The sequence below is a fragment of the Panulirus ornatus genome, chromosome 7, assembly GCF_036320965.1.
Source record: "Panulirus ornatus isolate Po-2019 chromosome 7, ASM3632096v1, whole genome shotgun sequence".
Lineage (NCBI taxonomy): Eukaryota > Metazoa > Arthropoda > Malacostraca > Decapoda > Palinuridae > Panulirus > Panulirus ornatus.
The window spans coordinates 27,556,623-27,572,762 of NC_092230.1; the positions used below are offsets into that span (position 1 = coordinate 27,556,623).

The 16,140-nt window shown below is 44.4% G+C and overlaps 1 protein-coding gene across 2 annotated transcripts in view; it reads left to right on the forward strand.

Moving 5' to 3' along the window:
* Positions 1-16,140, forward strand: part of LOC139749338 (zwei Ig domain protein zig-8-like) — a 141,883-nt gene that overhangs the window by 120,463 nt on the left and 5,280 nt on the right. For both annotated transcript variants that reach the window (XM_071663059.1, XM_071663060.1), the window contains exon 7: positions 3,432-3,561. In XM_071663059.1, coding sequence (XP_071519160.1) covers positions 3,432-3,561 — 130 coding nt within the window. The remainder of the gene's footprint in view (positions 1-3,431; positions 3,562-16,140) is intronic.

The following is a 16,140-nucleotide window of genomic DNA, read 5'->3' on the forward strand; positions in this document are numbered from 1 at the left end:
CCAGTGCAAATAAGACGAAGCAACACGAGTGTAAATCTCTCTCCCCGTGTAAACCTCCCTCTGAGGAGCCTAGTGTATACAACACTGGAAAAGATAATCAGGAAGCAAATGGAGAGCCATCTGCAAGGAAGAAACTGCGTGAGCGAGAGACAACACGAATTCAGTTAATGGAGATCATCCATCACAAACCTTTTAGGTTTATATGCGAGAGTGAGAGCCATTTTATACAGGAGAGAAGGTCGGGCAAACTGTGTGCATGTGGACCGCCAGAAAGCATTCGACACACTGGAGGCTGGTAACGAAGCTGGCTCTGCAGGCGGAGTAAGAGGGAGATGGTTGAAAACAGTTCAAGAGGTACAGCCCCATGAGATAGACCTCTTTCCCTGCACCATACAAGTGGGTAATACACACACACACACACACACACACACACGCACACACACACACACACACACACACACACACACACACACACATACACGTAACATCTCCTGAGTATACACTGTAGAGCGTGGGTACCGCAGAGCGTTAAACAAGGCAATGAAATGCAGTCCGGAATCGATTCATTTTCCGAAAACTATTTGAAATGTCTTATTCATCTGTCACTCGTCGCTTTTTATCCTCGAGCTAACTACAAAACAACACGAAAAAGTACTGAAAAGGCAGGTCAAAATTATATATTGTTAAGTCCTTCAAGTTCCCAGGAGAGGAAGTGTGAATTAAAAATGCAACTTTCATTGCCTTACTGGACAGCTATGATGAGGCGCTGAAGCAGAAACCTACTTGTTCCCTCATCTTTCGTTGATTCGATGAACTGGGAAGCACGATCATAAAGTCAGGCTCTCAGACCCAACTGGAACAAAATGTTGTTGTAGTTTCTGGTCCCGCTGTTATGTATCCTGCTGCCGTACTCAAGAGATCCTCAGCAGCAACCTCATATTCTTCGGTCCTCGCTAGATATGTGACCACCAAAGGGAGAAGACACACACACAGGTCTTATCCCTACACCAACCGCCTGCCTTTATTCCAGGCAGATAATGTTATACCACCAAGCCGCTTTGCCCATCAGCTGAGCCTGACGAGCTGAGAGTTTTCATTCCGCTGCACAACTGACAGAAGTATGACCGCTTGAAAAAAAAAATGTCATTCTCATTACGTTCAGAGTATCGTCCAAACAGAACTCTTACAGCTTGGCTCATACTGGTCAGCCACTTTGATGCCACACGTACACTGGTTCTCAGAGCATGTGGGACGAGTCAAATGGCAAGGGAGACGTAGAGAACAGCAGGTAGAAGTGGTACTCAACCTGCCTTCTGGCAGCAACGTGATCCAGCATCTGGCTGCATCTGGGTCCGTCAAGGCTAAGGTTTGATCCAGTGAATGGTGAAGGTAACGCCAGCCAAGCGATGGCTCGCCGAGGATGCAGAGAAGGTCCTTTACACGCCCAAAGAAAACTGTAGGTGAATCGCAACATGAGAGGCAGCTGGAGTCTTGATGTACAAGTGCCTTGGGGTTCTCTACCCTCGTCTAGCCTGTCGCTCTCGGGGGATGACTGTATTCACAAAACCTAACACTAACGTTGACGCCAGAATCAGTCAGGTGTATTGGTAGAGAAGTAAGATCTTCTTCGTCATCTCATTAAAAATTGAGATTAGAAAAACGACGCCAACTTCCTTATCAAGGAGACAAGTCTACACAAGAGGAGAATTTTTGAGGCACGGTGACCAGGGTCACAGATTCCCAGGAGAGAGAGAGAGAGAGAGAGAGAGAGAGAGAGAGAGAGAGAGAGAGAGAGAGAGAGAGAGAGAGAGAGAGTGTCAGACAGACAGACAGACAGAGACAGAATGTCGTGACATGTTAAGGATTAGAGATAAATTACCGAATTCACAGATAGTTGTCGTTATAGTATAAAAAAAACGAAAAAAAAAATAAGCACTGTCGAGTCGTATGCATGTGTATGGAGAGCCTGATTGGAATCAGACTCGTACACTCTCAACATCAAATAAGATGCAAAGGTCACGAGAAGGAAAGTGGAAAACATGTCTGCCTCTGAAGGAGATATGTAGGACATCCATCGCCAGTATTGAGAAACTGGGCCATGCCTCTCTCAGCTGGGAGGAGTAAACCTATTGGCCCAGAAAATGAGAGAACGAACAGATCTGATTTCATCGTATAAACGAAATATATCAAGAAAACCGTCCAGCTACGTTAGGAAATAGAGCCAACCATCACAGGAACTCGAACCTGATGAGAGATTAATCATCAGGGAGGACAAAAGTAGGAAATGGATTTCGCATGAAGGCTTAGCACTGTGAAAAGGCTTCTGTGGAGCAGCCGGCGGTAGACTCCTGCCAGGGATGAGCTCAGGTCCGAGGGAGAGAGAACCACAAGCACAGCATGGAAGGAAGATTGTCCACGAGCCTCGAGGATGGGCCGGTCCCCAGAGGGAATAATGAGTCTGAGTCAGGAGCCTTTCATGTTTTAGGTTCTGGACAGGTGCCTTGCGTACTGTGAGTCCTCAATAGGTGCTCTGGGTGCTCTGGGACATGGAGAGGTGCCCTGGGTGTTTAGGAACCTGGATAGGTGTTGTGTGTGTGTGTGTGTGTTTGGAGACTTAGATAAGTGTCCCAGGTGTTTTAGGTCCTGGACAGAGGCCTTGCGTATTGTGGGTCCTGGACAGGTGTTCTGGGAGTTCTGCAACCTGGACAAGTAAACTGGGTGTTCCCAGACCTGGAGAACAACAACTGGTAAGTTGAGTGACCCAGAAGGTCTTGAGTCTCCACTGGTTTCGCCCGACAACTCGACCTGTCCTCTCTCTTCACCACAATCAATTACTCTAGATCAAGTCGATATCCACCTTCATCAAAACCCATTACTCAGATCCAAATACGAGAGCATTAGACACCAAAAATTATCACACGTAAAAACCTCCTCACGATCATTAAGTAATTTGTTCCTCTCTCCTCTTTAGACACTTCTTACGCAAAATTCGTAATAGTGACTAGCGTATAACGCATGTGGTTTTATTTGTTTCTATGTTTTTCGTTATAGTTGCCTTTCCCACCCACGCGAGGCAGCGTCAGTAACCTCGTTTGCACACGTCTATCCTCCAGCTGCCATGTATGATGCACCAACACCAGTGCTTAGGGAATATTCGTTATATCATGTTAGCTGAGACGACACGGGCAACAGAATGCCCCAGTCAAGGCCATCTTATTTGGAAATATATATATATATATACATATATATATATATATATATATATATATATATATATATATATATATATATATATATATATATATATATATATATATATCCCCTAGCTTAAGCCAGGGAATATAAGCACTTACGGATATTCAAAATGTTATATGAAGGATGTGAAGTTTTAGACAGGGTTGACTAAAGAGGAGTTTCCCCTCTCTCCCCAGACGGAGAAGACCCCGAACAAGACGGTGAGCAGAATGATGCTGTCCTCCGTGACGCCCAGGGACTCAGGCAGGTACAGCTGTCGCCCTGACACAGGCGGCTATGCTGCTGTCTCCGTACACGTCAAGTCCGGTGAGTTACTCCGTTGTAAGATTACTGTGTGGTGTGTGTGTGTGTGTGTGTGTGTGTGTGTGTGTGTGTGTGTGTGTGTGTGTGTGTGTGCGTGCTCGCGTAAGTATGGGGCACGTGTATGTCTCTATGCTATCAATCATTTCTTATTAACTACTTGTGAGTAGGAGAAGGGAGGGAGCTTTACGCTTGCCAGATTCAGCCATTCGTCTGTGTTTCTTCTTCGTAATATAGGTTTGAATGGTGGTCGCATTTACTCCCCCCCACCCACCTCGTAACTAGTTCCACGAATCCACAACTCCGCTGCAGAAGAAATACTTTCCCTCATCCCCCAACGAACTTCTTGTGCCTAACTTCCCGCTATGCCCTCTTGTTCTGGGTTCTTCTGTTATTAAAGAACCGTTCTGTATTAATGTGTCCGAGTCTTCCCAGACCATTTCATACCGTCATCATGGCTTCTCTTATTCTTTTCTTCCATTATGGGTAAATGGAGGACTTCCAACCTCTTTCCGTAACTCATTTCATGTCACTTATGTTGCATTCCATTGGAATTTTTTCCAGCAGTTCTGTCTCTCTCTCTTTCTCTCTCTCTCTCAGGGGATAAGGGAGAAAGATTTCTTCCCACGCATTCCCTGCGTGTCCTAGAAGGCGACTGAAAGGTGAGGGAGCGGGGGGCTGGAAATCCTCCCCTTTCGTTTTTTTTTTTTTTTATTTTCCAAAAGAAGGAACAGAGAAAGGGGCCAGGTGAGGATATTCCCTCTAAGGCCCAGTCCTCTGTTCTTAACACTACCTCGCTAACGCGGGAAATGGCGAACAGTATGAAAAAGATATATATATATATATATATATATATATATATATATATATATATATATATATATATATATATATATATATATATATTCAAGTGAGGAGACATGACTGATGCTGTACATGCCAGGTCAACGCGAATGTATATCGTATGTATCTTCCAAAACATTTCATCGTCAGAATATTTGAGGCGACTTTTGCCACAGACCGAAATAAAGTTTGTTTCTCTCACGATCCATCTGACGTGCTCTTCTCTTGACAATTTGGGCGTGATATTATCTTGTAGGTTCCTCTCAGCACAGCTCCAGTGTTCAATTTCCTCCTGTATGGTACTCAGCGTCTAGTCTGTTTAAACTCCTTCCCATCTTCACGACTAAAGTTTTCAGGGTTAGATTTGATACAGGAAATTGGTGACTGAAAGAGAGGTGGTGGTATGTACAAGGTATCAAACTGGAGGAGCATTATGGCTTCAGGAGTGGTAGAGGATGTGTGGGTCAGGTGTTTGCGTTGAAGAATTTGGTTGAGAAATACATGGAAAAGAGAGGATTTGAATGAGGAACTTATGGATCTGGAGGAGGAGTATAATAAGGTTGGTAAACATGCCTTGTAGAAAATTCCAACAAATAATATATGGTGTGGGAAGAAAACTATTAGATGCAATGAAGAGTTCTAATCGTATTTGCGTAAGGTGTGTAAGTTGAAAAGGAAGAGGATAAACGGTTGAAAGTGAATATGAATCTGTGTCAAGGGTTTGCGATGTCACCATAGTTGTTCCATTTGCCTATGGATGGGGTGGTAAGGAAGGTAAATACAAGGATAATGGAGAGAGGGGCGGGTCTTCAGTATGCTGGGTTGGAGTGGGTAGACCTGTGAGGTAAGTCATTTGCCGTTTGCAGATGGTGAAACTCTGGTTGTGGATTCGTGTGAGAAACTGCAGAAGCTGGTGCCAGAACCTGGGAAAATATGTGAAAGGAAGTTGAGAGTTATCAGGTTTATCAGGGTCACGAGACAGTTTGTGTTGAGTGTAAGTTTGAATGGAGAGAACCTAATGCCTGTGGAGTGTTTTAAGTAAAATAACGAAGTGGACATGGCAGCGTATCGACTTATGGGAGCTAAAGTGAACCACGGGATGGGTGAGGGGGGACAAGAGTCCTGGGTGCACTGAGGGGCGTGTGTGGAAAAAGAGGTGACTTCTGTAAGGGCAAATATGGGTATGTCTGATGGTATAATAGTCCCGACGGAGCTCTACGGGTGAGAGACTGGGACAACTAAATGCCGAAGAAAGAAGAAGGTGGATGTGTTGGAAATGAAATACCTGAGGATAATATGTGGTGTGAGGAAGGTCAATCGAGTAAGGAATGACCATGTAAGTGAGAGGTGTGCTTATGGTAGTAACTGAGGTATGAGTGAGACAGTTGAACAAGTTGTTCTGAAATGGTACTGACTCATGGAGAGGATGAGAGAAGAAAGACTGAAGAGGATGTACTTGTCAGAGGTGGAAGAGGCGAGGGGTAGGAGAAGGCCGAGATGAGAATAGAAGAGTTAAGTGAAAGAGGCTTCGAGTTCTCGAGAAATGAACATGAAGGGGGGTGAAACGCGTGCATGGGATAGATAAAATGGGAATGATTTGGTATACAGGTGGCGACGTGCCGTCAAAGGGTTGAACAAGGGCATATGAAACGATCAGGAAAAACCACGAAAAGGTCTTTTGGGCTTGGCTGTGAACAGGGGGCCCTGGTTTCGGTGTATTATCCAAGACAGTGTATGACAGTGGATTAGAGCAACTAAGGCCGTTTACATTCTGCTCCTGGCGCTACTTCGCAAACACGAGAAACAGCGAACAGGTATAGGAAAATAAGTGTCACTCGTTCGACCGCTGATGTACTTGTCCGGATCTCTCTGCAGTATTTCACGGTCCACGGTTGCTTCTCGTTCATTTCATGTCATCAACAAGCTTCGTCTAATAAATCATACGTAGATCAGAAACGGTAATGCCCCCCAGAGGTGACCCCAGAGGAACCCCATTTGTCACCCTGGACGCCGCTCCAGGCGTCTTCGCTTACATGCGATTTTAATTTCTCTGCTGCCAATTAGGTGGACGTCACTCCATATGAGTGAACTTCCTCTAACCTCATCTTGTATGTTTAGCTTCATTATCAGTCTTGTGTGAAGGATTGTATCAAAGGTCTTCTGGTAGTCCAAGATTGTATATTCTGCCTGCCCATCCTCTGCTTACTCCGTCATATAACCCGCGTAGGTGAGCAACATACAGTCTCTATTAGACTCCACGTTATCTCTCATTTAGTTGCCACGTAGCAGTCGCGTACCTTCCAAACTGCTTCCTAGGTATTTTCTTAATCATTCTCGTAAGGGATTCTTGCCCATAATCTAAGGTTGGTCCTTTGTCTCTTTTTGTGACCATTAGTACTGTGTTGGGTCCCCTCCATCCTGTTTGGAACATTCTCCTCGCCGGAAGAGATCTCCTTCTACATGACCTCGAGGTACAACAAGGGCCTCCGTGCAGTCTGAGAACAAATGACGAGATGCCGTCTGATCCGTGAGCTGTGTGTGTGTGTGTGTATGTGGGTAAAGGTTCTCCGTGAGCTTCCTCACTTCAAGCATTTTATATAACTATTGTCCAAGGTGTTTCTCCTCTCCCTAGCTGGTAGTAGTGGTATCTCTAGGTCTTTCGAACGCGATAAGTAAATTCAGTTTTAGTGATACATCCGCCCACCATCCGAACCCTAATGACCTCTGAGTTATGTCGGTATAGAAGGATCTCCACACATGTCCGACCCCGTGTGGTTCTGAGGTATCCCAGTCTTACCCCGCACAAGTGAGGTTCCGCAGAATAAAAACTTTACCACCGCTCTACATGGCTGCCCTCGCCGCTTCCTTTATCATCCGGATTGCCTCGCCGTTTTTTCACTCCAAAACTTGATTGCCCTCTTCCATTTTCGTGGAGGGTTGTACACAGGGTTAAAAAAAAAATCTTTCCGGGTGGGTCCAATGAATTTCGGAATGATCAATACGATCATATTGTCTCGGTAGGGTTGGTAACGGTGAATGTGGTAGCCCAGCAGTATAGTCACCTCCATCGAAATATGAAATCAGCATAACATTCATTATGAGAAATGACAGAAAAATTCGCTAGTAATCTGTATATTGCAATATAATGAAGGCAAGGGCGTTTCTCAAAATCCTTCGTCCGGGCTGCCATATTGTTTCACACAAAAGGTGGTAAGATACTTTTTTATACAGTGTATACACCAGGAAGGTTACTATACAGACTTTGTCTGTTGTTGTACTAACTTCCCGAGAACATGCTGGCTACGATGCCCACTTGCCCACACCTCTTATGTAGTTTTACTCATCAGTCGGGCTAGGCCTCCTCCTTCCTCTGTTTTCTTTATTCTTTAGGGACACCTCTGTGATCTTGTACACCTGTTGAGATCAGTCTCAGGTAAGTCCATGATGTTCATCGGTTGTTCCAGTGATGTGTGGCTCGTTCTCTTCCTCTCGATCCTTAAATGTCCTCTTCTACACCTCACTAGTCCATCGGTATTTGCATATATCATGTTTAGCACTTACCTTCTTCATTACTATCGCCTCTGGTGATACATTTGATGGGAATCTGCCTCTTCTACCAATGAGCTGGTGGCATGTTGTACTCCCTTCTGCAAGATATTCTCCTACGACCTCCCTTTACATACACCATTTTTGAATTTCCCACTGTCTGACGGCTTGTAGGCCAGCCTAACAACGTCCTCATTGTTTAATCCCAACTTTAGAAGTTACTTTTAACATACATTTCATTCTTCCAGTACAGTATAACCCTATCCTCTTCTTATCCTGTTCTTGACGCCTATCCCTCTTCGGTTTACTTTGACCCTCTAGGTTAAAGACCATAACTGATCTACTTCCTTCCGGACTACGTTCAGTCATTCTGTCAGAGTTACGTGTGCGAAACCCAACCTGTCTACACGATCCAGATTTAACTTCCAACACATCATCTTGGATGTTCATACTGCCTCCAGACTCATTAGTACTACCGACATTTGTTGTCTACGACAAATTAATGTATGTTTTCTCTTAGCATTTTACCTGTTTATTCCACAATGTCGCCTCCATCTCCACTCTCACCTTCAAACAAGAATGGCAGGGGAGATGGAACTAGTCTAAATTATTCTCTGCTTTGCTTGTTCCACCTCTGTCCTTTTCCTCCCACGTTATCACGAGTCGGTTTTCTACCGTCCCCTCTCCTCCATGGTGTATGTTCTTGTTACAGTTTATCTACGTTTCTGAAGTCCTTTATTAACCTCAACTCGTCCCCAGGTGCAGGTGATTCATTCCTCAGACCTGGAAATGATCTCTCTCCTCACCTCCTGCCCCTTTTGGAAACCGACGGACCGAGGCGGGTAATCCGTCTTACGTGGATTTCCACTTTTCGTGTCCTCTTCTTCAACACCTCACAGGAGATAATAATTCCACGCTCCTCGGCTTACGTCTGGTCGACCACGTTCGTTTGCAACTGCCACACAGGATTTTCAACCACTCTGCAGACCCGTTGACAAATTATTTTCCTTTTTTGGGGGGGTTATTTCAAGACGATTCTTTTTCGAGTGTTCTTGTTTTCCCTGAAAAACCGCCAACAGACGCACCTTAAGCTCTCTCTCTCTCTCTCTCTCTCTCTCTCTCTCTCTATATATATATATATATATATATATATATATATATATATATATATATATATATATATATATATATATATATATATATCCTAGCTTAAGAGAGTTACCCATTTCATCAACCAGCCCTTAGAGGGGATAAACAGCTGAGTTAACTGTGGACCGAATGTTGCTGTTGCCAGGATACGAACCTCCGCGGGTTTGCTACATATTTCCCCATCCATACCCTGGACTGAAATGCTGTTGTTAAAGTGTGGTGAGCGTGGTCACCGATAAAGCACCTAATGAGTTATGTTTCAACATGACTGATCCTGATAAGATGAATAAGGATGACATCATCAACGATATGGACGTAGCTTGGGTAAGCCTCAGCAAGGCACTCAGAGGGAACACATGCCAATGCGCATTAGACGGTCGGTCATTCTTCACAACCAAACCAATGTGATGGAACAATGACGTAATGAACTACCTATTGTCTATGATAACAGCACACGAAATACTCAAGAGAAAGAAAAACGATAGTGTAAGTTTCATATTTTGGCGTTTAAAATCTTATAAACTTTATTTGCTGAAATAAACGCTCGCAACCCTCCATTACGTTGCAGACGACACCTGGTGGAGCCACTGGTCTGTGGCCACAGTGTCCATCCGTCATCTTTAAGAAAAAAAATCGGTGCAAATTCAGTCGTCTTGTATACAGAGATTTCAGTTAAGTGTTCTCGAGCATTAATCACTTGCAATCACCTGCCGCGTCAGCATATGTTATCATTAGCGGTGTATATTCTCTTAGAAAGTATATCATATATAAACCGCTGATATATGTTCTCAACTGTAGCAATGAAATACTTTGAATGATATATAATACCTTGCATAGTACACCAGTGTCGTTTGGGAAAGCAAACAACAGGTATATCACAACATTCTTCTAGCGCACTCTCGAGTTATACAAAGATATAAGCGGCTCGGTTCTTGATCCTTCAAACACCACGTACGTCTCCATATCAGAAGACACGGTAAGTGGAGTGGAGTCACCTTTCACGGAGTGAAGGTTGGTCTCCTGCTTGTCCCTTTCCAGTCTGATTCTCAGCCTTGCTAGAACCACTTCTATTTGTCGGCTGGAGGGAACACTCGTCACCCATGTGCCAAGGTCTTCTTTAATCTCTCGCAGCTTATTGTTTCTGGTGTGCCTCCATTCTTCCCTCCATTTGTGGAGCAGACAGTCTCTTACCTAGGGCTGCCTAACCCTGTGTGGGAGAGGAAAACGAGCATCAAAGCAAGTGGGCACAGCTGCCTTTGTCTGGTGATCAGGCCGTTCGTTCCCAGAAATGCCAATATGAGGAGGAACCCCGCAGAGTTATTGTCTTGCGTCGAGTTGCACCAATACAAGGCAGTCTTACATTTCACACACTACTGGCTGTGATGAGTTCAATCTGTCGACGGCTTGTAATGAATTGCGAGAACCAGAATATATAATGACGCGACTATCCTTCGTCATCTCGGCTGCTGATAGAAAGACATAGAGCTCAGCGTTGAAGACTTAAGCTGCAGGAGGTAAGTTACCTCAAAATAATTGCCTTCCTACCGCTCACGGTCACAGATCCTACCCTGTTATCGAATTTGGAGCCATCGTTCACCGCCTCTGTTGAGACTCTCTGCTTCGAAGTCTGTTCTAGGAATCTTTGCTTCAGTGTCTTCCCTTTTCCTCGCTATAGCCAAGTTCTTGCTGCGTGGCTGTGTTGAATTTGTCCATGGCGGGGTCTAGGGGCTTCCCAACAGGTCGAATCTTGCGGAGACTCAGTCTGAGATGTAATCTCTCATTCTCTCACCTCTGGGAAATCAAGATTTTTCTTATCATCTCGTGTAGAAAATCAGGTTCATATTGACGCTCAGTGGTGCTTCTGTACCCCCTATATACTGCACAGTGGGAGGTCGAAGGCCTGCAGTGCAGATACTGAAAGCCTTGTGGACGGAATCCACCGTCGTGAGAATTCTTGTGATGTTGATGAACCTGCCTCACATCCATAGTTCAGTTTATTACGTACAACCGCTCGGTACAGAAGCGCAGGAGTTTTGCGGTGTGTCCCCTCACGTCGCAAGAGAGAGCACCCACAGATCATCAAGCGATTACTAGCGACCTCGACTTTCCGTTGTTTGATGTAAGACATCTACGTCAGTCTTAGGTTGAATATATGGCCCCCAAAACTTCGCCTCCTTGATGACTTGCAGTGAGTCCATCCTCAGGGTTGGCTGTAGATTTCTCCTCAACTGGAGGGAGTACATGGCCACAATTTTACTCAGGGAAATTCTTTTTACCGTGGTATGTGTTCTACTGAGGTACTAAGGTACCAAGACTGCGTAAATTGTACGTCGACTACAGTTCCCACGTGGCAATAACGCGTAAGAGCATCCACATGCAGACAGCACAAGACGTCTTATGATACGTGCAGCCCTGACGATATCACTGATGATGCGCAGAAAGGCCTTACCTGAGGGACACCTCTCTGTGGGACCTCTTCTACCAAGCTCTCCTGCAGTGAGACTGATCTCCAGCCAAACCTGAAGTTCTTGTTCGCAAGGAAGTCTATGAGGAAGATGGTCAGTGCCCCCGGCAAAGACTGAAATGCAGCTTCTTTATGATGCAACGCTTCCAGGTGATGTCATAGGCTCTCAATCGACGACAATTGCCAACAGGTGATCATGCTAAGCAATAGAGGTCCTGATGACAGTTTCGATCGTTAACAAAGGCGTCTGTTATTCATTTCAGGTTTTAGAATCCGAATTGGAATGGAAACGATACTTTTTTTTTCTTTCCTTTTCTAAACACCACATCAGCCTACAGCTAACCGAATTTTCAATGCTATTATTAGAAGAACTCGTAACCTCCTCTTTTCTTCGCTAAATACGTTCAAGTCGTATAATTTGCTCTTGCAGGATTTGTTTCTCAGTACAGGAATCATCTTGATAGCGCGACGCTACAATTTCTCTACGTCGGTAGGGTGACCAAAACTGTACACAGTCTTCAAGATGTGGACGAACAAATGAACTGTAAAGAGTAAGGGTGATTTCCCGTGACGTAAGTCTGAAGGCCCTACTTATGAATTCAAGAACTTTGATCGTCTTTCCACTACATCTGTACACTGCTTACTTGGTATTAGGTCACCGGAGATTATCACGCCAAAATATTTTTCTTCGTTTATCTTCCTCTGCAGTTAAACAGAATCAATATTGTGGCTTGCCTTTTCGTTTTTGCTGCTATGTAAAACATTGCATTTGTTCATATTCAAATTCATTTGCTACCTATGAGCCCAGTCTATCTGTTTGTCCACGTCATTTTGAAGCTATAGATGTTCAAGTTCATTTGTAAATTCATTTCCTAGCTTTGTATTTTGATATGCTGCAATGCAGCCCATTGTCAATATCATTAATATATATGAGAAAGAGAAACGGTCCCAAGACTGACCCTTGTGGCACTCCACTTGTTACGTCTAACCTTTCTGAGGATTGACCATTCATCACAACTGTTTGTTTATAGCCAGTAAATCAATTTTCGACAGAAAATGTGAGTTTTTGGTAGTAACCTTTGATGCCGAACTTTATCGAGTGCTTTTTGAAAATCTAGATTGATGACATCAACTGCTTTACTTTCATCATACATGTTGATTATAGCGTAACAGAAATCAAGCACATTTATCAGTCATGAACGATTTCGTCAAAAACCATGCTGAGAGTCGTTTAGTAAGTGGTGGTCCTCTAAATGGTTTACAATTCTATCTCGAATGATGGTTCCCATGAGTTTTCTGTCTAATCAATCAATAGCAAATTAAGAGTTTACCATCAAAGTTGAATGGGACTGGCTGGGGCTGCCGCACTCACAATCTTGTGAACCTGTTCCTATACCAATAATGAAGGTTTTCTTGAATTTACGAAGGACAGGGACTGCAACCATGAGATGCAACTGGCCTCCTTGAGTCCCTTCTTGACCCTGGCACTGGTCTTTTAGTGTTGAACCAAGTTTGCAATGTTTGGTCATCGTTTCAACTGAACTTGAAGCTGCTTTTCTTATATGACGTATTTTGGGCATTCATTTGACCACCAGGGTGACGTATGTCGATGTGTATCTTCCTGTACTTCAGGCTATCATCGATTGTCCTGCAGGGTGAATTCTGGTTGTCAGGTGGTCGACGGCTCCCTCGGGCAGACTGGAACCCCTCGACAGATTTCTGAATAACAAGAAGACTCCCAGGGGAAATCCGGTCGCCATCGCTGTCTCCCACCTCCTGAAAAGCCGTCCACCTTGTTGAGAAGAGTCGGAGTGATCGCTTTCACATGATCTTCCATGTCAAGTTCAACTCAACGTCTAAAGAGCAAACAGGATAAATCACTGCTGGAGTATGTCTGGCGAATTAGTGCTAAGCAGACCTCCCTCTTTCCTATGAAGTAACAGCAGAAAGACCCTGTGCTTTAGCTTTGTTCCTAGTTGTCTTCCTGAAGGAGGTGGCAGCATTCTGCAATCCCCCGGATGAAGGAATAGGGATTATAGCGACCAAGTCATGCTCTCCAAACCGACATTGTACAGATAATTTGAAGGAACTTCATTATCTGGCCAAGCCAAGTCCTCACCACCTTAACCTGCAGTGTTGAACCATTCCAGGGGAACGGGGCTGGTGGGAAATATCCTGCCGTCCCATCAGTGGTACTGCTCCATGTCTGTTGTCAATGGTCCCATATTGGGAATGAACTTGGTATCCTCTTATTACTTCCTCTAGTCATGATCTCTCGAAGACGTATGAAAACTGGATTAATCCAGGCTATTAGATGTGGTTCTTACCATTTCGCTTGAATTCCCTCGCACTTTCATTACATTTCCTTTATCTGATGTGGTTTAAGTGAGGTATAATTTCCCATCTTGGTTTTACTTAACTTTATTAGTGCGTTGTTGGTGAGGATTTTTCCTATCTCTATCCAGTCGAGTCCACCGCACACCACACTGAGTACTCGGTTGTGGTGGTGGTGGCGCCCATCTCCCTCTCCGGGTGTAGTGGACGGTAGTGGCGTGCAGCATACCACCGGGAGGGTTTCGTTTTCTCTGCCGTATTTTGCGAGGTGGGAAGTGAGGAAGTTATGCTGATACGAGCCTCGGGTGAAATCTCTTTGATGGTGGTAATTTGACTTTCGTGCGGCTGATTCTGGGTCAGCCGCGGCCGGGCTTTTGTCGAGGGCTTCCGAATCCTCTTAAAACTTTGATGGAAAACTCCTAATTATTGTCCTCATGAGATTAAATGTCTGCCCTGGCATCTCGGACTGTTGTTCTCAGCGTGGCGGCGCGAGTGATACCGGTCTGTTTGAGCGTCTCTCCTGAACAGGTCGAGAGGTGTTGCCGAGGCAGGTCTTCATCGGCTGTCCTTCAGGGCTCTGTGGCGTTGCTGCATTTCTCGTGCTCTGCTTCCTGTCTTGTGTGCGGGGGTGTCTCTCGCTGTTTTTGCGTGGCTTGGTCCAGGCTTATTCTTGCACCTCGAGTATACAAGCTTTCTCACCTCGCTAAAGATTACCTTTTCTTTAGTGACAGTAACGATCGCCTCCTCTTTCCTGTGATACTGAAAGTGGTATGTAGTGGCGGATGTCCATTGCATGTGATGATCTTATCAGGCAGCTCCTACCTGTCTTATGTGAGGAGGAGAATCGGTGTCGGTAACAGAGAGAAGCCCGTCTTCTCGTTACTGCGATTCACCTCCGTCACATCTTGACTGGCCAGTTTTTTCTGCTCCTGTAGCAACGCCTTTGTGGGAGTGAATGGCATATGCCTCAGTACCTAGCCCAGTAAGCTGCTTACAGTCTGGCACATTTTTCACTCAGTAGTACAATTCCTACTGTTAGAGGCAAGGTTTTGGTCCTTGTCTGGCTAATTCTACAAGACTTCCTAAGGCACGAGTGAATGTCCCAGGAGACACAAAATACAGAAAGCGTTTCAGCCTTCACGACAAACTGTGCGTTCACAGATTTAGTCATTCTGCAGGAGAATGACCTGACAGCATCCTTCCTACGGCTTCTGGATCCTTCATCTCGAACCTAAGTCCTGTTCCTGATCGGAAAAATGGCTACAATATTGGAATTTCCATATTTCATTTACGATTGGTGGTCGTTGATCTCTTGATAAAAGAATCTGAAGTGGTAGTAGCGAGACGGGAGAGTTCACTCCCCTTCAAAGGAAGGCTTTTTCTTTCTCTAGCCGAAATGCTTCATACTGACAAGGTGATACCAGAGGGTCGATATTCTGCTGTAGTAGGGCTGCTGCTCTTGAGGTGGGCACAAGATAACCACAGGAGGACCTCACCCACCGTCAGCCATATATATCATACTTGCCCGCCGTTTCCCCGCGTTATCGAAGTACCGTCAGTATCAGACGAAGAAAGGCCACATCCGTTCACATTCATTCTCTAGCTGTCATGTGTAATGCACCGGAAACACAATTCCCTATCCACAACCAGGCCCCACATACCTTTCTATGGTATATACCAGACGTTTTACATGCCTTAGTTCAGTCCATTGACGGCACGTTAACCCCAGTTCACCGCATCGATCCAATTCACTCTTCCGTGCACGCCTTCCACCCTCCTGCACGTTCAGACCGTGATCGCTCAAAATCATTTTCACTCCATCCTTCCATCTTTAGCGCACGTATTGGTTTCCACTAATTTCTTATTGTTCGTTTATGTTTCCTTTACTGTGTTTTCACAGACACAGAAAGAATGAAAACTGTATTTTCAATGCTGTTTTCCATGTTTATTCTTGGCAATGTAGGACGTTTCAATATATATATATATATATATATATATATATATATATATATATATATATATATATATATATATATATATATATATATATATAGATAGATAGATAGATAGATAGATATATAGATAGATAGACAGATAGATAGATATAGATATAGATATATAAAACCTCCAGTCAATAAGCTATAATAGAATGCAATAATATATTCACAGCTGAACAAACATTTGATAGTCACGTTACAACTTTTTTAATGGTTTAATCACTTGTTATGACCTGACAGTCACATAACAAA